At 36.0% G+C, this 19,734-nt stretch overlaps 1 protein-coding gene across 3 annotated transcripts; it reads right to left on the bottom strand.

Annotated features, from left to right (window-relative positions):
- Positions 1 to 950: 950 nt before the first annotated feature.
- LOC122275702 (villin-3-like) lies at positions 951 to 18,288 on the bottom strand. 3 transcript variants are annotated; one of them, XM_043084888.1, is made up of 24 exons: positions 17,931 to 18,281; positions 14,967 to 15,116; positions 14,613 to 14,712; positions 14,025 to 14,093; positions 13,647 to 13,883; positions 13,375 to 13,552; positions 13,121 to 13,253; positions 11,856 to 12,015; positions 11,634 to 11,784; positions 11,451 to 11,551; positions 11,210 to 11,368; positions 9,985 to 10,053; positions 9,847 to 9,915; positions 9,580 to 9,717; positions 8,608 to 8,736; positions 7,465 to 7,612; positions 7,308 to 7,318; positions 7,086 to 7,226; positions 6,878 to 7,003; positions 5,739 to 5,801; positions 4,430 to 4,531; positions 2,206 to 2,461; positions 1,597 to 1,826; positions 951 to 1,518 (listed from the first exon to the last, which is right to left on the bottom strand). In XM_043084888.1, the coding sequence occupies exons 2-24, from the start codon at positions 15,017 to 15,019 to the stop codon at positions 1,405 to 1,407; spliced, it is 2,937 nt and encodes a 978-aa protein (XP_042940822.1). In that variant the 5' UTR covers positions 15,020 to 15,116; positions 17,931 to 18,281; the 3' UTR covers positions 951 to 1,404. The 3 variants fall into 3 exon arrangements, with proteins under 3 accessions (XP_042940822.1, XP_042940824.1, XP_042940823.1); XM_043084890.1 differs by lacking the exons at positions 951 to 1,518; positions 1,597 to 1,826; positions 2,206 to 2,461 and having other exon boundaries at positions 4,500 to 4,565; positions 17,931 to 18,287; XM_043084889.1 differs by lacking the exons at positions 951 to 1,518; positions 1,597 to 1,826; positions 2,206 to 2,461; positions 4,430 to 4,531 and adding an exon at positions 4,953 to 5,168 and having other exon boundaries at positions 17,931 to 18,288.
- Between the last annotated feature and the right edge of the window lie 1,446 nt (positions 18,289 to 19,734).

The raw sequence follows: 19,734 nt of genomic DNA, 5'->3' as shown, positions 1-19,734 counted from the left end.
ATTATATCGTACGTTACTTTTATAAAAAGAAAGGATTTAAAGCACTAGTAGGTTTAGGTAAAGGCTAGGGCATGCACAAGATAAGCACGTAAAGCAGCTAGCTAGCTAGCTTTTACAATTTTATAATAAACAGTACCACTGGACTCAATCCATCGTTTCTTGTGAAATATAATTGCTTGCAATTGTTTGTTTACTTAATATGCCCAAATTTGACTGATCCTCCGATTGGAGTTTTGATGAGTAATAATAATGGAGTAATGCCGGCTTAGCCCATAATATGCTTAACTTTTTTTGATAATTTGGAACAATTTTCTCGTCATTTTAGTTGGGTATGATATTTTGATATAAAATATCACTTTTAAAGATGAACAGTACATCTTTAAATACAAAGAAACACTTAAAAAGTATTGTAGCTCATATTTGAAGCCACTAGTATTTGACTACTTCAATGAGATAATTTCATCTTTGTTTCTTCAAATTTTGAAGATGAACAGACATTTGGATAGTGCTCTAAAAGTGGATCACCTGTCATAAGAACTCGGTATCTTATATTAATTATCTAAAGTGGGTTCCTGAAGATACGAAGAACACAAAGGAATATTTCCCACTTTATGTGGGTGTTTAATCATGCCTTTCATCAATCTCATCATTTTCTTGTAATAAAATATTGAACAATCATGCATGAGCAATTACAGCTAGGTGTCTTCAGGATGCAGATGGTAATTTAAAAATATCACTAAAATAATTAAAAATCGTATTATTCATTTTTTCGAATATTTATAAGCAGCTTCGCAATCATGAAAAGATAATATTTTTGAGTTTTAAGACATATCCCCCAAACCCCAATATGTCTAATAAATGAAAGGTGAATCATCTAATAACAAATTATTATTAATGACTGGAAATGCCGAAATTAAGGGGGAGGAGTTAGTTTTTCATGATGACTTGTATAAACAGCAACCAACAAACAAATTTCCATTCTTTATATTAAGAGTCTGAGTACAAATGGCATTACATATACACCCATTCCCCTTTTTAACAAAATAAAAGAAAAAGACAAGAAGCAGATAACCATAAAAATGGAATGCATACTGACCAAATAAAAGAATTTGAACTGCCCCCAACAACTCTATCAAACTAGAATCTGCGAGCATTTTAACAAAAGGCAGCAATAGTTTAAACGGAGAGAAACAAAAAGAATCACTCTTCAGATGCCATCACAATAAATACCGATGATATCTCACATCTGCGTTCATCAAGGGTGGCAGCACAATGCCAAGACATCGCAAACCAGGCATGTTCTACCCAATAAACCACAGATATCCAACTTAGAAGTGCGATCGATATAATTGAGGAACAAGGAAGCAAAGTATATAAGGTAGAAAATTTTAATGAGCTTGGTCTCTAAAACAAATCAACTTTCTTCTTCTGCATGTCTTGCTTCCACTTTGGCAATTTATAGAATGCTTCTTTGGTCATCCCCAATACAGTTTGGAACTCCTCATCCGACAGATAAGTCTACAAATTCAGGAAAGAAAATAACATTAATCACAATACTGCATTAAAACTTAAAATTTAGATGTTCATAATACCAACCTCTCTCCGTTTAAAATCAATTCCAGTCGCTGGATTATCAGATTTGGCCTTCACTTGATCATAACTAAATTTTTGACCGCTTTCACTATCATTCCCCTGCTCTGTCTCTTGATTTGGCTCAGAATCCTCCCCATTGCTTTGAGACCCAGGTGCAACTTCGTCTGCCTCCTTGCCTGCCACAACTTCTTGATGACCCTCTGTTTCAGATTGGGCATTTTCAGTCTTTGCTTCTGCAGCAAGTACTCGAAATGAGTCAAATGTTCAAATGTTTTCGATACAAGTGAACAAACACGAGGCTAAGATTTACTCATCAAGGAAAAACAGAAGCTAGGTGGTTAGACTGGGATGGTTACTCCATCGCTTGATACAAGTTAACATCCTTTTCTATTCGATGAGATTAACATGAGAGCTCCCCACCCCTCTATCATCTCAGCAAAGGCCAGGTACCTCAATTTTCCAATAGGTATAATCTGGCTATACATGAACTGAGAAGGAATGACTTCCCGTTTCACAAAGCATCTTTGGATAACTTAGGCAAACAATTCTGATGTTTTTTGAGCTTCTATGCAAATTATTTCGTGAAGATAATAATTCTTGTATCTACCATACCATGAGGGCTAGTTTCCGGTGGAGGACTGCTAATGGATGGGGTGGGAGAAGCATCAGGTGATTGCTTTTTTTCAGCAGTAAGAACTTGTGAAAGAGCAGCAACTGCTGCTGCTCTTTGTGACCCTTGACCAGCGGCAGATGGCCTGGGAGCAGTACTTTTGGTTCCAGAGGAAGAAGTAAATGCAGAGTTTAAGGCAGCTAGAGCTTCAGCCCTTTGCCTATGTCCTTGATTTGACCCATTGGATTTGTCCAGAGCCTGGAATAGCACAGAAGTTGATTTAGCATAAGAATGTGTAAAAAAAGGTGCATACATACTGCTATGATCATCATCATCAGGTATAAACTAGAAGTACCCTACCAAATAACAAAAAAAAAAAAAAAAACACAAAAAAAAAAAAAAAGAAAAAGAAAAAGAAAAACAATGCAGTAGCACAACAATGTACACATCACAAGGAAAACTATAATTGCACCAAAGTTGAGTGATATTTTAGTTACAATTTGGAGTGTGGCGTGCATGATACTCTCTCATGTTTGTAGAAACCAACAAGATAAACATTGTACAGGAGCTGTCAAAGTCAAACAGTTCTCAGAAAGATGGCAATGTAATGACTTTCCCAATTAACTAATGCATACAGCCACATCATTTCCTATGTTCTTTTTGTATGATGAGCTAGTATGTAATACCATGTATAGCATTCCTCTATTTCCAAAGGCTTAATGTTGCTGACCTCACCTCCAAAAAGGATAATTACTACATCCCAGAGTTACATAGAGAGATCTTGTTTTTACTCAAACTCGCATACAATATGACAGCACAAACCCCTATTGTCCTGTTTCTAAATTCAAGTTGAATAGATTTTCCTTAGATTTTCTCAAGTAAACTTGGAGAAAATTATTTTAATCCCTAGGACGGAAGGGCGTTTTCTGATCCTTAGACATCAGATACCTTGCTGAATGTGAAACTAGCAAGATAGATATGTCTGATGAGGCAAATCCCCTAAATGGAATGCTAACTAACCACTTATGTATACCCTTTTATCCATATTTTGGTAAAGAAACTCACCTCACCTCTTTATAATATAGCATACTCACTTTTAACCTGGATGTACTATCTCAAATGTGAAGTGACACATGGACAAAGCATCCAAGTGAGGGATCATTATTGTCTTTATTGTAGTGATTAGTATTTTGCTCCCTTTACAACCTTAGGGAATATATGGTGTGTAGGAATAAGTATCACTCAATGAAGGTCTTTTCATCATAATCCATATACATATATATACAGAAATGCAGGAGAGCCGGAGGCTGATTTTTCTCCACCCTCTTCTCTTCAATATCCTCTTTCTGACGAACCCTAAATGATCTCTCTTCCAATCTAACAGCTACAATTTTAATGAGTAAGAAATATCCAAGTACATGGGATATGAAAAGCGATCCCAATAATGTTATTATCACCATTGTTTTTGTGAAAGTATAGATTCTGCAGGAAGGACATTTTTTTTTTTTTTTTGATGTCGGGGAACCTCTCCAAGGCAGGTCCCTTTGGACCCACCTCTGCAGAATAAACCCCGGTCCCGTGCACCGCACCCTCGGAAGTTTCCCTACGCAGAATTGGTTAAATCGCTGGCTTTTCACCAGGGGGTGTGGCCCCAAAGGATTGTTTGCACCCATGAGGTGTTGAACCTTGGACCTTGAAGGGAATGAGACCCCAAGACCAAGGCCTTCACCACTTAGGCCAACCCCTTGGGGTTACTGCAGGAAGGACATTAACAGTGCCAATTAACATTACTGCAAGGAATGTATCTCCCATTTTCAACTAAAGACTATAAATGCAACCCCTTTTGGCAATGTTTTAGCACTTCCAGAAGTGGGCGTACTTGGCCTAAATGCCTCAACCTATCAAATCACAAGAGGTAACCAGCTAAGAGTTTATTTATTAAGCCTCTCAACCCGCCAAATGCTTTGAAATTCACTGTCCTTACACTAGGCTGGTCACATTAATAAACAATAACTCCTTCCTATTAAATTGCATTTTTTAGGGGGAGCTTGGGCCGGGCAGGGGGCTTGGTGTTCTAGATCTTTGTGTGCCTAGCTTCATACGTGCAAACAGAATGGGTTGTGCCTCCTTCGATTACAATAATAAAGACACTAAAGTATTATACAGCTATAAGGGAAGGTGAACAGAATTTTAGCAATACAGTAGAGGCATCAGCAGGTTGTTTACCGACTGAGCTGATTTCCCAGAGGATGGATTGAATGCAGAAGATAAGGCAGCTAACGCTGAAGCTCTTTGAGTGGGTCCCCCTTGATTCCCACTGGATTTATCCTGGCCCAGTAGTAGCATAAAATATCATGCATCACTTCATTGGAAAAGAACAAGATTTAATGGGTATAATTGGAATACAAATGTGCACGGACTTGGAAATACATAAAGACATAGAACAGTTTTTCATTCATCATAATATCAGAAGGAAAAAAAAAGTACCAATGGCAGAAAAAACATACTAATTATTTTATTGGTAGAAACAATAATACTATGAACAATAATGGTACTTGTAATAAAAATTGAGCGGCAATAACAATGGCAAATCATAACAGCGAGCAAGGTTTAAGTTACAATTATGAATGCAAAGCTCATGGCGACGCATACTTATTTATTTTCATCTGCATTCACGGAAGTTTCTACCTTGAAAACTGTCAATGCAGCTGAATAGGCAGACGGAATTTCAAACAGGAAAGCAAGATTATGAGGACAGTTAAGAATAGCAACTCATATAAGATATTATATACTTATACAGCACCAATCAAACCATAGTGTATGAATTATACAGCTCCAATTAAGAAAAAAAAATTGTTTTATAAAAATTAAGCAAAAGAGTACAAATTAAAACCCAGTTACACCATTCATGGCTAGCATAATTCGTGGTTTTCCAAATGTTGAATACACAAGAATTTATCAGGACCTGTCATTAGAACAAGAAAACATTCATATTAATAATGGAAAAATCTTATTCATGTGTTCAAGTTCTAACAAATAAAAATAAAATCCATCTTCATTTATCCCTTCTGCCCCAACCACCCTTTCCCTCACCCCAGTTTTTGGAAAACCAACATCGTATAAGGCTTTGGAATTACTGAAGTCAGGTTTGAGTGTAGTCTCATAAATAAGAAAAAAGATGAAGGGATAAAAAAAACCTTTTTTTTTTTTTTTTTTTTATATATATGTAAGAAGTAAGTTTTATTCATTCGAATGAAATAGGCATAGCCCATGTACACAGGAAGTATACAAAAAAACACCTAAATACATTCTAGATATTTAACTTTCAAAAAGAACCTGGAAAAGAAAATATTAAAATTTCAAACATAGGACAACGAAGAATCCACGTAACCAAAGAGATTATGGCTATAATTTGTAGGCAGTCAACATGAATTTCTCACGTTGTATTCATTGTACGAATTAGACATCAAGGTCATCTCACAAACAGAATTTAAAATACATCAGTTATAGGAGGTTACATTAAATTGGCATATACCTCGACAGTATGGCCAATCCCAAACAATAGCGCCACCTTCTTTTGAAATGAGTTTCCCTGAGCCTGCGTTTCTCAAAAATACTTGCTTAGGGCGAATTTTAAAAGTCATCAGACAATAAATCATTCTTAAGACCAATCAATTCATAAAAAATAAAGTCGTTTCTATGAAATCACATCATCTTAAATATACTAAAAATTTATTCCTGTTATCTTTCTTTCTTTCTTGTCAAGCTATTCCTCTTCTCGTTTTTCACATCACAAACTCATCAGAGATGGCATTTCTAAAAGCTCATAGGCAGACAAGGGTAGACAAGTTCAGCATTTGAGAAGTACTTCCAAGATTTTCAAAAGCCAACTTCTATCATATATGATAATCATTCTTAAGATTCGTCCAATTACCATTGAACATTGATAACTAGTAATAATTAGTATCTAATGCCATAGCATAGTTCCACTTATATACTATCACTTATAATGGTGTACTCATATGCTGTGTGACATATTACATTCTGGATACCTATCAAGTTGCTACTTCTGAGACAACGATTATGAATGATTCTAATCTTTTTAATGTGACAATATGTTATGCTTCCCCATTCTTCCAAGTTCTCAATTCCTGCATTTTGCACTTACTGCTAATATCATTTGCCTGTTTTTGAGTGACTCCCATAAATTGATCGGATGGAGGTAAAGGTGAAGGCTAATGCTAGATACAATAGTCCTAAGGTGTGCAAGCCTCGTGCACTCTTTTTGAAAAAAGTGAGCCTAGCATTAAAAAATTGATTTTTATTTTTATTTATTTTTTCATATTGGTCCTAGATTTGTTAACTTTTTTCAAAGGAAACGCGCAGGAGCTTACACACCCTAGGATTGTACAAATAATTTATCTTTCAATTAATTCCAATGGGATGGAAAGATTCCACTTTGTTTCATCCATATGAGATATTGTGTTCTATTCTCAACTTTGCATGGATAAACGAGAAGTAACACCATCACCTTGATTCAGGACAAAACTTAATTTGTTTTTAGAAAAGTAAGAAGTACATTAATAAATTTTGAGGACAAAACTTAATGATTATAAGAAAAGTAAAATAAGTATAAAATCAACTGTAAGAGTGATCTGTTGATTAAACACATACAATGGCTTTTGCATTATCCCATGAAAAGTATGTTGTGAAGAAGCATGGTTCATTTCCTTCTGTGACTTTGTATAGTGGCACACTTGGAGACAACCCGTCGAGAGATGCGGCCATCTCAATGTATCTCTGGAAAAACAAAAACACAATTGTCTCCTAAGACCAGATGACACAGATAATATAACAAGAACCTAAACAGTTTACCCCGCACCTGGACAGATTCAAAAGCGTTTTGCTTTTCTTTGGAGTCTACAGACTGACCAACCCAAACAAACACTTCAGCATGAGTATCGAGTATCAAGGTATCCTCTGTCAACAGATCGTCCTGAGAAAAGTTGTAAACTTCCTCTACCTGTCCAATAATTATGCTTAAAAAATAAACATAGAAGCCAATGAAAACCTGAGCCAAGCTATAGGGAAGTCTTAAACTCACCTGAAACTTTCCTGGGTGGATCCACATGACAACGAAAATGATCAGAACAAGAAGAGTGAGAATGGATAATCAGCACTTCAACAACTTATTGCACTTGGTTTGCCATATTTTAATTCGTGGGAGAAGAAGCTTATTACACATTGAAGAGGAATGCTACCTTTGTTGAATGAGAATGTGAACAAGTGAGGATCTCTGACAATCTCCGGAGCAACTTTTTTACTGGTGTAACTTTGTTTCCCCCCAAGTCCAAACCAGAAAGTCGAGCTCTCAGTTCCTTCTTTAGCATGTTTCAGAGCAGCTCCAGGCTGAATAAGGCAATAACTATTTACTTGATTAATGACAAAGTAGAAGGAAAACTCAGCTTAGATTTCCAGAAACTATGTTAAGCAAAGCACACACTGAATAAATTCCAAGTACTCTTCCACCTAATTCTGTGTTCCTGTCAACTTTTTCTACCAAGGAAAAAGAAACACTGATACAAGGTAAAGCGATTAAAATATGTAGACTAGCTACAATAAATTATCTAAAAAATTGTGATATATTCTAGAGTCAAATATGGCACTCTACTCAGTTGAAACAAATTGCATCAGCTTATGATATACGGATAATAGTAATAGGTTAAAGTCCTAGGTAGCTCTATTTTGCCAGCTGAGACTCTGAAGCTTAAGACTTCAGAAGGGGGAGTTATGCATCCTCACTATATGCCTAAATTTCTAATATAAAATTTCAAATAGCCAGGAAAAAATGGGGAAAATACAAAACTAGCCAACCAAAACTACTCAATGCTCTGTTTGGTTACCAATAAAATGTACAAAATGTCAAGATATTAACCTGGTTAAATTTTCAATACTTTACTCCATTGATCGATTGTAATTGATTTTCATGGCACGGCCTTCCATGATTTCCTTGTATCACTAAACTAGCACGCCTAGGCATTGCTCTTGTATATGTCCTGTAATACTTGGGCTATTGCCTACTCTTTTGATCAATAAAAATTTGTTTACCAATAATATATAAAAAATAAAAACTAGCAGGAAAGGACAGTTAAAAGCCAAACATAAAAACGCAGGGAGGCTAGTATTCACATCACAACATTTCTTGTTCATTTTCTTAAACAATTAAGTCAAAAAAGAAAAAATATCAGTTCCTTCTACAACATAGTGTGTTTTGTGGCATTACTGTGATATGTTTGGCTTACTAACATGTTGAGCCCACTTGGTCAGCTTTGGATTGATGCTACTACATTTGAAAGCCGCAATATTGGATTAAATCCATATTGAAAACAATTTTCAACAAGTACCTTCAAAAACTCTGCAACTTTTGCAGCCAACTGCTGCTGCTCAAAGGTACATTGATTTCCATGCCAGGTGAAAGTTGAAGATCCAGATTGCAGGATAAAACACTCCATAGAATTCAACGAGGTTGCAACCTAAACAAGAACAAACATATATATATATATATATATTCCTGTTAGAATAAGAACGAGATTATTCAAATGATTATTGATGTCTACCACAATTATGCAATTTGAATGGTTTGAATTTCTGAAAGGAAAGGGGAAAGGGGAGTTAATAAACTAGTTATTCTTTTGTTAGTCTATTTAGGCTTCAAAAGTCCACTTACCACTTATAATCATGTCAAAAAATTCAAAAAACTAAACTTACATTTATTATGAGAATCACCTCATTGGGTATATATCTGGCTATTGATATCATTCAGTTGCAGGGCCTCTCTACCTACTAGCTTAAATTTTTGGGTTGGATTCTTTAACATGGTATTGGCCCTAATTTAATGTTATTGGAATCTCTCTCAGGCCCAATTATCTTCAGTTTAGTTTTGGTTGAGACATCGAACCTTTTTTTACTTAATTTCGGTTTATGTTGAGCTTGGATGTGAAAGGAGGTATTGACTTTTCCACACTATATTGGTACGTGCTTGGATTTGAAAAAAGAAACTTGTCTGGCCTCTTCACCCATTGGTTGATTTTCTTGGGTTGGCTGCTTTAATAATCGTGTCATACTAGAGATGGAAATCCAGATTTTATGGTATTGTTCTATAATATAAAACATTTAGAGGGCTTATGATAACTACCATAATTACAACACTGACCACTGGAGCAAAACAATAGGCAGATTTATGGTTTCAAGTTAGCTAACAGGAAAACCACGTCAAAAAAGCCAGAATGTGAAAGATTTTTCCAAGGATAAAATATTTTAAAAATAACAGAAATCAGCTTGAAGTATGACAAAGAAGAAATTCAATGAGGACATACTGCATCAACTTGTACTGCTTTATTGTTATGAATGGAAGTTCCAGATATCTGAATGAGTGCAACAGAGTCTGCCATGTAAGTTTCATCCGTCAAACCTTTGTCAGCTATTAATTTTTTGTAACCAGAGCTCAAACCTCCCTGAAGATGAAACCAATGAATTACACTGTTAGCCATAAACCCCTAGTTGAGACAAAAGATCTTATCATAGTGGATATGATGGAAGCTTGATATGCAAGGCAAACTTTACTGCAAGTTTAAGCAGGATACCTTGAGGACCACCATAGGTTGAAAAAGTGCAACAAATTGCGGAGGCTCTTTACCTTGAAATATGCGACCCTGCAAGAAGCATTCATTATATGCAAGTCTTATGTCACGTTTCCCTTCTGAATAAAAGCAATATGCTACCTGAACAGGTCTCCCCTTTAATGAGTTGAACATAGTATTAGCCAACCGAGTAGCCATCTTTTGATCCTCCTGAATTGTAAGGGATACAAGAAAATCAAAGGTAAAAGTTAGGACTCTTTTCTATTATATAAGCATTAGAAAAATGTGATGGATGCAACTTCTGTGTTGTATAAAAAATTATTACAAAAGTAACGTAAGCAGAAAATTGTGCCGTATGTTTGAAACGTCATGATTCGGTTCTTCTTTCTTATTTTATTTTATAAAGTAATATGGAATATCAGGCTTATAGAGAAACATAGTTGCCACAAAAACATCTGGCAGTATGAGATCCTATATCTTTCTAACAAATTATCAAAACCAAAAAAATAACAACTGCCAGAAATAAGAATAAATAACACAAGGAGATTCATTTATACACAAAATTGAAATGAAAGGCCAGTATTAATTGTGCCAAGTTATGTGATTATGATATCCATAATCACAAAAGACGAAGAATTTGAGATCTTTTCCCCATAACATGGATCACTGACCCTGGAATACGAAGTGTAGTTTTTAAGGTACCAGGTAATGGTGAAGACTAAAAGCAACTGGATAGGTGAAGTGAGGACAGAAGGCAGAAATATTGATGAACATAATATATGCCCTAGATGGTGGATTTAAAAAAGGAAAAAAGAAAAGAAGCAATGTAGCCACCCTTAGACAACTGAGATAACATTTCCTGAGTTGAGGATACACAAAATTAACCTGAATAATGATCACAATTGTTAAAATGATTAAATAGCTTCACAGAAGTGGTGAATAAATTACCTAGTTAGGGCATCTTGCCTATTTGTAATACTGGTTTTTGCTACTTGATTAATAAAATTTGTTTATTCATCAAAAATAAAAAAAAAGTGGTGAATAAATCATTTTAAACAAAATTTCTGGGAACAAAATTGACTAAATCTTTTGCGCGATTAAAAAATGAATCTTTCAATGAATACGTAAACCCAAACCCAGAGTTAAAAAATAATAATGGAGGGAGAAGAGTGGGGTTGACTTGCTGGGTACCTGTGTACCTCAGCAATTAAAAAAAAAAAACAAAAAGAAGATTTGCAAGGTGCATTACTAATTATAAGGGATTTTGAAGATACATCTCTCTGCTTTGTATATTACAAGAATTGCATGCATATGTAAAGCCATTCTTTAAAATACTTCAGACCCAAACTAGAAAAATGAAATTTACCTCAACGCTATCCTTTCCAAACCAAGAGCACAAAAAGTAATCTTCTTTCCTATCACCAGAGTGGTACGTATACAAAACAATGTAGCAATCTCCGCTATAAAATTTACCAATATCCTCTCCAGGCAATGGAGTCTTGGCACTGCCATTGATGCGCCATACCTGGGGGAAAAAGCAAATAGTCAATATTTAGAAAGATACTAGATTTGGATAGAGTCGGCAATGACAAAAGTATCGATTAGACCTCCATCTTTCCACCTCCCTCAAGCAAAGGAGGGACTTCCTCGTTTACAGGAGTACTTTTTGTCATTCCCTTGACCCCAACTCCTTGTTGCTTCAACAAAGCTAGCAGCGCACAGGATACAATATTCAATCATGCTAACTCCAAGATGCTTTTTTAATTTATGCAAGAGGAAATGACCACTACCTGCTACTTTGCCTCTTCCTTCCTCATTGGCAGGAGTCGCAGAGCCCGAAGGCCAAGAGTCAAAGTTGGATTTAAATGAATGTGTCTCATAACCTTGAATAAGCCGTGTAATCTGAGTCGATTTTGGCCTATTTTGACCAGCAACAAATTCCTGGAATAAAATTTGAAATTAAGAACCCCTACTTTCATGAAGACATCAAGAACTGCATGTTATGCGAGTACCTCAGCCACTTGGATGGCAGCTTTTCTCTCCTCCAATTGCATTACCCGGCCAACCCAAATAAATAACTCAGTACCACAGTCCAGTAGATAGCATTTGTTGTTTTCCAACTGGGATTTGGATAGTTCACCTTCTACTATGTTCACCTGTCCATCGTTAATGCTGTAGAAACCAGAAAAAACCATGCAAACATTATGTTGATAGCTGTAGACAATATGGGATACTGCCACGCTAACTAGTACATACTACCTTTCATCCAGAACAAGAAACTCAATGATGGAGACAAACATATACCCATGAAAACCATACTCCCTCCATCCTAGTTTGATTGTCTTGATATGAAATGAAACTATGGTTAATGAAGAAGAAAAAGTACACCTCTCTTACCAAAATTAACAAAGGTGGCACATCTCTTTACGAGTATCTTGAATGGTTTCTTTAACTATTGAGGGGGCCATATGGTAAGATGCAGGCATAAATGCTTTAATTTTCTGAAAGTGGACACACATTTTGGGACTTCCCAAAAGAAAAGCAAGAAACTCAATACACGATAAAGTAAGAAAATTATAAATGAGAAAAAGAAAAAGGAAAAACTGAAATACAAGAAGTTGCTGATGTATAAAACATCAGCCTCTTGGTTAAATGCTTGACCTTAAGCACAAGGAGAGCATTGAAAATATACATAACTTCATTTACTCTCACCCTGCGAGTTAAATGCAAGCATGATTATATCCTCAAGTTTCCTGAACAAACATTTAAAATCAAAAGGTGATATTTTTCTTTTTCTTTCTTGTTTTGGAAAAGTTTGACTGATTTTAGTTGAAAGATCAATTATGAACGAATAGAGGTGAAGAAATAAATTTTTTTTTTTTGATAAGTAAAATCAAGTATATTAATGAAAAGAATAGGCAAAAGCCATGTTCAGTACAATGAATGCCCTACTATGTAGGCTCAATAGATACGTGAAGAAATAATAATCCTTGAAAAACCTCATAGACTCCGAAGGGACATAAGTAAAAGGGGGAAAAGCATGGGCACACACACAGACGCGGCAACCTCTCCACATAAAGTCCAATTCCTGAATCCGGGCCACAAGGTGAAGTTCAACATTTTAGACACTTATTATCTTCCCATTTTCTCACGCTATTACCATTACTCAAAAAATATGCTTTCAATCAGAAATAAGAACGGAGGAAAATATAAGAAGGAAATTCCATGAGGAAGCATAGCTTTGACACATAAATAAAATCATGGTAGAGGAGAATACCTATAAAGTTTAGCAGGAATGGCCTCAGGAATAGCATCATCTTCGGCAGTGACCTTCTTGCCTATTGGAGCAAAACCACCGAAGAGGACCCAGAACTCACCTGAGTCTGACTCAGTATCCAACTTGCCATCATCTGGCATGGAAAACTCCGTCATGTTAAATCAAGTAACTAAATAAAGGATAACCCTGAATCACAATAGATATGAGCAACGAGTACTGGTAGGATAATAAGAGTGGTAATACATGTGTCTTACCAACAATTGCAACATCACACATTCCCTCATGATACTTTTCCTTCAAAAACTGAATTACTTCCAAAGCCTTGGCCCTTTCCTGAATATTGGAATTTGCACCATTGAATTGATAAATCTTACTCTGAGTGTCCAGGATAAATACATCATCATGGTTCAGTGATGACCGAGCAAATGGAACCTGCATAAGAAAAATCGCGAATGATAATTCCTTCATCTAACCAAGTCCACATCTAAAGGAATTGCATTTAATTCATGAAGTTAATTTTCCCTGCCTCTTTCATTCTGACAACTCGTTTTCCTCTGCAGATATACAACCGTGTTTCAAATTCTTCTTCCTCGGGCTTTTTAAATCCCGATGCAACACCACCCTCCAATGGTATTATACAAGGCTTAAAATAGGACAAGAATTTGTCAGATTCATGGCCTTGTAATTCCCTGTGCTGCACAGCACGCCCTCCGAGAACTGCATCAAGTTCAACAGTTTTGATAGCTGCCGTTCCGGCTTCATCCTGTGAGAAGTAATGAGGCTTCATGAGACTACATTTTTAGATCAAATTTTACCTCTATATGTTAAAAAAGCTGAAGTTAAAACCCCAAAATGAGGAAACAAAATTAGATCAAACAAGAAAAAGAAGAAGAAGAAGGCACACCTGACTTGTATCTTTCCCAATCCAGAAGTGTATATCAAAGAGATAAGCACCTCCTTTACCTTGTGTTGTCTACATAAGAGCAAGATAGATAAGCATTGTATACAGGGCTGTTTTGCTATATATATCTATAATCATTTACATTGAAACCTTGGCCCTCTTTTATTGGGCTAAACTAATGAAAGTGCAGATGAAGAACTGAAAATTCAAGTAATTAGGATCACAAGCATGTATCATTTGTTGACTTCTAATTAGTGTGTAATCCAACCAATCTTTCTAGAATACTTTTAAACCCCAAACTAAGACCCACTTTGTCCTTGTGTCAACTCCAAACAACTTAGGAGAATAGCATAATCAGTCAAGACTAATGTTTCAGCACAAACAGTTCAAAACGCTCTTTCTAAAAGAAAAACATTAAAGACGCACACATGGAAGTTTTTAGGGTTCCTGTGAGGTGAAAAACATACATACCAAGATATAAAATTATGTAAGTAGAGAGAGAGAGAGAGAGAGAGAGAGAGAGAGAGAGAGAGAGAGAGAGAGAGAGAGAGAGAGAGAGAGAGAGCATTGAATGAAGTTTGATCTTACAACCTGTAAGACAATATAGCTATCCCCCATGTAGAATTTTCCATAATCGGATTTTGGCAATGGTATGGGCTGAAAGTTCTCAATTCGCCAAATCTCAGTTCCTCTGTAAGATGTTAAGTTTAAAATCTAAGAGCGGAAAGGCAACATGTTCAACAAATAACAAAATACCTAGGAAAACTCAGACATGCACACAGCTGAAGGTGAATTAAATTTATACAGACCTTTTGTCAGAAGTGGAGGCAAATCTGTTTTATGTTCACCCCTCTCTTACACACAAAATCATAAAATATAAATAAATAAACAAATAAACAATGTCCACAAATTCATTTCTTATGCCACTACTCATAGTAAGGATACACTCTCTGACCCGCTCCCTGAAATGCAGGGTCCAATTTTGCAGAGCTAGACATTTCCAGGAAGCTTTCTTTGTCACTGATTCAGAAAAGGCCAAAAAAGATGTGTTTTTACTCCTGTTTTCTAGTGTCCAGATTTTCCTCAAGAATTGAACTGCACAAGAGAAGAAACTGGAGATTAAAAAGATACCAAGAACAAACATTAACAGCATAATCTATAATGTTGTTTAAGCATATTAGCTGTGTTAGATGAGCCCAATGCATCAGATAAGCAGAGGTTGCAAAAAAGACAAGTGTTCCATGGCAAAAAAAATAAAATAAAAGAACTAATCTGAAGAGAAAAATATAACCAGGCAAGAATGTCGTATGAATTGTCCTGCTGATGCCAGCAATGTGGAGTTCACAACAAAGTGACAGTGTCAGAGCAAATAAAGCAAGTCAACTTGGCAATTGCATGGCAAAGTAATATCAAGACCTACAAATAAAGGAACTTCTGAAACAAAAGCAACATCATTTTTCAATTTGATAACTTGTTACTAAATATGAATCATAAAAGGTCCTCAGAAGGACCTCATAGAAATCCTTAAGAGCATATCTTATCGATATGATAATACTATTATTGGAAGCGCATATCTGTCATAATGGTTTATGTGTTTTAACTGCTAGTATCTATCACATCTGGCTTCAGCCTACATCCCAATAAAGCCAAAGTTACAACATACTGATTTTTTACATACAGCAACCCTTCATAAAAACCACATTCAACACTATATCAGACATCTATGTAATAAGCATGTGTGCAAGTGTGTCAATCTGAAGCTTGCATGTGTCTAATATTTCGTGATTACCAACAACTTAATCCTTCTGTATTAGAGTTTCTGTCTCTCATATACATTCCATACTTGTGGCATTGCCTATTCTTTCCTATCAATAAAATTTTGGTTTACTTAAAAAAAAAAATCCTTCAATGTCGGAGTCTCGCATTTGCATTGGATTTGGTATTTTACATGTCTGCATGCTACTGAATTTCTTGCTTCAGTTGTCAAAATCAGAAGCAATGATGGATTCGGGAACAAAGCATGGTCAAACTCAAATATATCAAGTGGTCAATAAGTTTTTTTAAAAAAACGAGATATATTCATGTTATCCCCATCACATAAACCATTAGGATGGGGGAATCATAACCTCCCTGCCCCTCACCCCACTTGGCTACTTCACTGTTGAGCATAAGCTCCGTTGGAGTTGGGTCCCTCCTCTTATCCTCATCACATCAGTAGAATGCGAGTTTTATACAGGACTTCAGCTTCCCGTTCATTGCTTCCCATAGTGCAGAAACCGAGTCCTTTGTACTCTTTCAATGAATTTCAAAATAATTGGTTTTCCAACCCTAATATATTTCTCTTCATGGTTCAGTTTGTCGCTTGGATTTTACATGGCTTCCATTCACAGTGATATATCAACTAGGAAATAATAAATTCCACCTCTTTGGCACCCTCAAACATGTCCAAAAAGTGCCTTTTTTCCTTCTTTCCTCCTTCAGGTCAGTATATGAAGATTTGCAAGTGGAAATGTATGAGAAGGCAATCCCATGAAATTGTCCTTGAGAATGATCATAATGTCCCATAATACCCCCACGGCTTCCATGCGCCACTGCTATATTACCTGTTTCTCTGCCAGTTATAAACAAATGTCAATTACGAAAAAAAACTTCAGGTAATAATAGGGTTGACTGTTTAGATATCCCATTCACATATTGAATTCTTTACGATCCAAGTCCCAATATAATAGCGGTCCTTCCAAGGAGTCCTGACTTAGCCGATCCTCATTCTATTATTAAAAGATAGGTACAAAATCCAGAATAAAAACTTTATATCGTAGAGTCAATCTCATTGTTCCAATTTCATATATATGCACATACATGCCCTAACCAACTTGTGAACTACATCCAATAAAGATACTTGTCATCTTTTTTTCTTTTTTTCCGCATATATATACATATATATGTATCTTGCATGCAAAACTTACCAGAGTACAAACTGAAGAAGACACGGGCACTGGAGAATCAATGATGAGCGTTCTAATTCATTAGCCAAAGCAATGACCCTTTTGAATGTGCGTGTCCTTTTTAACTCCATATGGATATCCTTGGTAACTCCAAATAGACCTGCAACGAATCTATTATTCCAACTAAACGCATATTCCCCGTATCAAGTAGACAAGACACGTACATGCCATGTCCCAACGTCACTTACTGTCCCACATTAACACTTGCCGAAAATCTCCAAAATTGATTTGAGCCTCCAATAGTAACACCCATGAGAAATCATTATATACAGCTTGACAGAACTTTTAATCCTCAATCACATTTTCTTTGCAATTGTGTCATTCGAGACCGACCATGAATGCGTTGGTCACAATACATAAGGACATCAAAAATCTGGAAACTTATAATAAATCACCCGATTTATTCGCAGGCAAGGCCAATATTTGATCTCCTTGTTTTGGACCCACTTTCGTATTCTATTCAATCATCTCCTCGACAGATACGAAATCTAAGAGCTCCCATGGAATGCTTATCGAGTTTCGAAACAAATTTAATTAAAAAAATTACATATAAAATGATAGATCAAACTAATAGCAGAGGAACAACGAGTTTAGACAGATGATCAAGCAACTAACCCACGACAAACAATCCAAGAACCGGAAGACCCGTCACATCAAAGCTCATATCGAATATAAAAAAGACAAACAAAAAAAAACGAGAAGAATCCAAACCAACTAAACTTAGCAGAATATTACGTACGACCAGACCAGGAACTGCAATTCTGAACCGCAATAACGATAGAATAATGGATCGGATTACAGTTCTGTGAAGAAAGAGATCAGAGAATCCCCGAAATGCTGGGATTGAAAAGATTGATCGGAGCACGAGAATGAAGGGAGTGATAATCAGAAAGGAATAACGTACCTTAAGATCGTTGTCTCCGCGACAGTGATGATGGGGGTGAGAAAGAGAGAATGGGTGCTATGGGAAGGACGAGCTAGCAGAGCTGGCAAGAGAGAAAGAGATACCTGGAAAGAAAAAGTGAATTATTGCTCTGTGCGTGAGTTTTTCTCTCTCTAACTTTTTAGGCTTTTGAGAATTGTAATTCAGAGAGGAAGAGATAAAAGAGATGGGTATGGATGAATGAATTATGAGGATGAAGACGAAGAAGAAAGAGAAAGTGGAGTTTGTGAGAGCTGAAAGGGTATTTTTTATGGCCAAACATAAAGTCGTTATTTTGAGGCAAAGATCCGGTGACGGTGGCACCGGCCATGTTCCCTCATGAACCCTTTGCCTATTTGGATTTTTTTCCTCCTCTCTCTCCTTTTTTTTTTTTTTTTTTTTAATAATTTCTTATCATGTAATTTTAATTTTCCGTCTTTTGTTTTCGATGATTGTGTGTCACGAGAATAACGACTTAAGTGCCGTTTAGGTAATAAGTTACAATCAAAATTAAATAAAATATTATTATTATTTGAAAATTTAAAAAAATTAAATTATTTTTTATATTTTATTTAAAAATTTAAAAATTCATAATGATGAATTTTATGAGATACTTTTACTGTCAAAACGGGCTTTAGTTTTCAAAATAATAACAATATAATTTTTTAAATTAAATATTATCGCAAATTGCTAATACTTCATAAAGAGATCGGAAAATTTTGTACCATCTTTGTATACATTCGACCACTAAATTGATAGGACAAAACAAAATGTACAAAAATGATGACTTGTAATATTGCCAAATGGGTCTGTGCCCAGAATATATCATAATTGAGGTAGACATTCCTCAATCCCTTAATTGCTGCCCGTCTTACCGCAGTGAGTATTGGAAACCGATCCATTCCCTGCGTATTCCTACGCAACAAAACATGTCATCATTCACAAAAACAATTTGGGCGGATCATTCATAATCTGTCTTATATACTACAAATAATGGACCACTCTGTCTACTTCGTAGCCTACATTTGGCTTTGGGTCGTATACTTTGTAAGCTTGCACTGCAACATACACACACAGACACACAATAGTATCTATTCCATGGAGAGCATAAATGATCGCTTTTTTTTAAGACAGAGAAGAAGTTATATTTACATGTTAATGTGGGGAGACACAATTCACAGTATTGACAAGACAAAAGCATGTTAGGACTGGTTTGGCATATTGCCCTATGGAGTTTGTAAAGGATGGGGTCCCAACGCCACCGTCCAAACATGACTGACTATATTTAATGCGTATCTTTTCCTCTGTAGCGTTGTCTTGAGACGCGTTTTGAAGATCCAAGAAGTAAGGACGTTGAGTGCGTATAGGGGAGATAAATGAACTTTATTTTTGTTTCTGGGTAGGTTCTCTGTTTTATGGGGGGGACTTGCTTTTGCTCTTTCTGTGGAGTTTTGAAAAGACTTTAATCTCCCGTGACAATTACTTGTGGTTCTGATCAATGGCTATTCCATGTCCTGTAATTTTGTGGTTTCTTGATCATAATAATGTCTACCCAAAAAAGTGGGTGTGTAGAGAAGCAAGGTGCCTTGAGTTACTACACAGCTCCAGAAGTTCCTGAAGAGGCAGGTAGACGGTGTGCCTCCTGCAAAAAAACATGCACCATTCATGGATTAAAAGCTTTAGGGGGGAGAGACAGAGATAACATTAGGTTCCAAAGCCATTGTTGACCCTCTTTTATAACTCGATATTTTACACTTTTATAGCGCTACGTGTCACCATGTTTACC

Source organism: Carya illinoinensis, chromosome 9 (genome assembly GCF_018687715.1).
Source record: "Carya illinoinensis cultivar Pawnee chromosome 9, C.illinoinensisPawnee_v1, whole genome shotgun sequence".
Lineage (NCBI taxonomy): Eukaryota > Viridiplantae > Streptophyta > Magnoliopsida > Fagales > Juglandaceae > Carya > Carya illinoinensis.
This window is presented reverse-complemented; position numbering and strand designations above follow the sequence as displayed.

Coding starts and splice junctions, on each gene's coding strand:
- LOC122275702 (XM_043084888.1), bottom strand. CDS start 15,019: ATGTCTAGCTCTGCAAAATTGGACCCTGCATTTCAGGGAGCGGGTCAG. Junction 13,884..14,024: donor TTGGGAAAGATACAAGTCAG/GTGTGCCTTCTT, acceptor TACTTCTCACAG/GATGAAGCCGGAACGGCAGC. Junction 8,737..9,579: donor AAGCAGTACAAGTTGATGCA/GTATGTCCTCAT, acceptor GTTCTTGTTTAG/GTTGCAACCTCGTTGAATTC.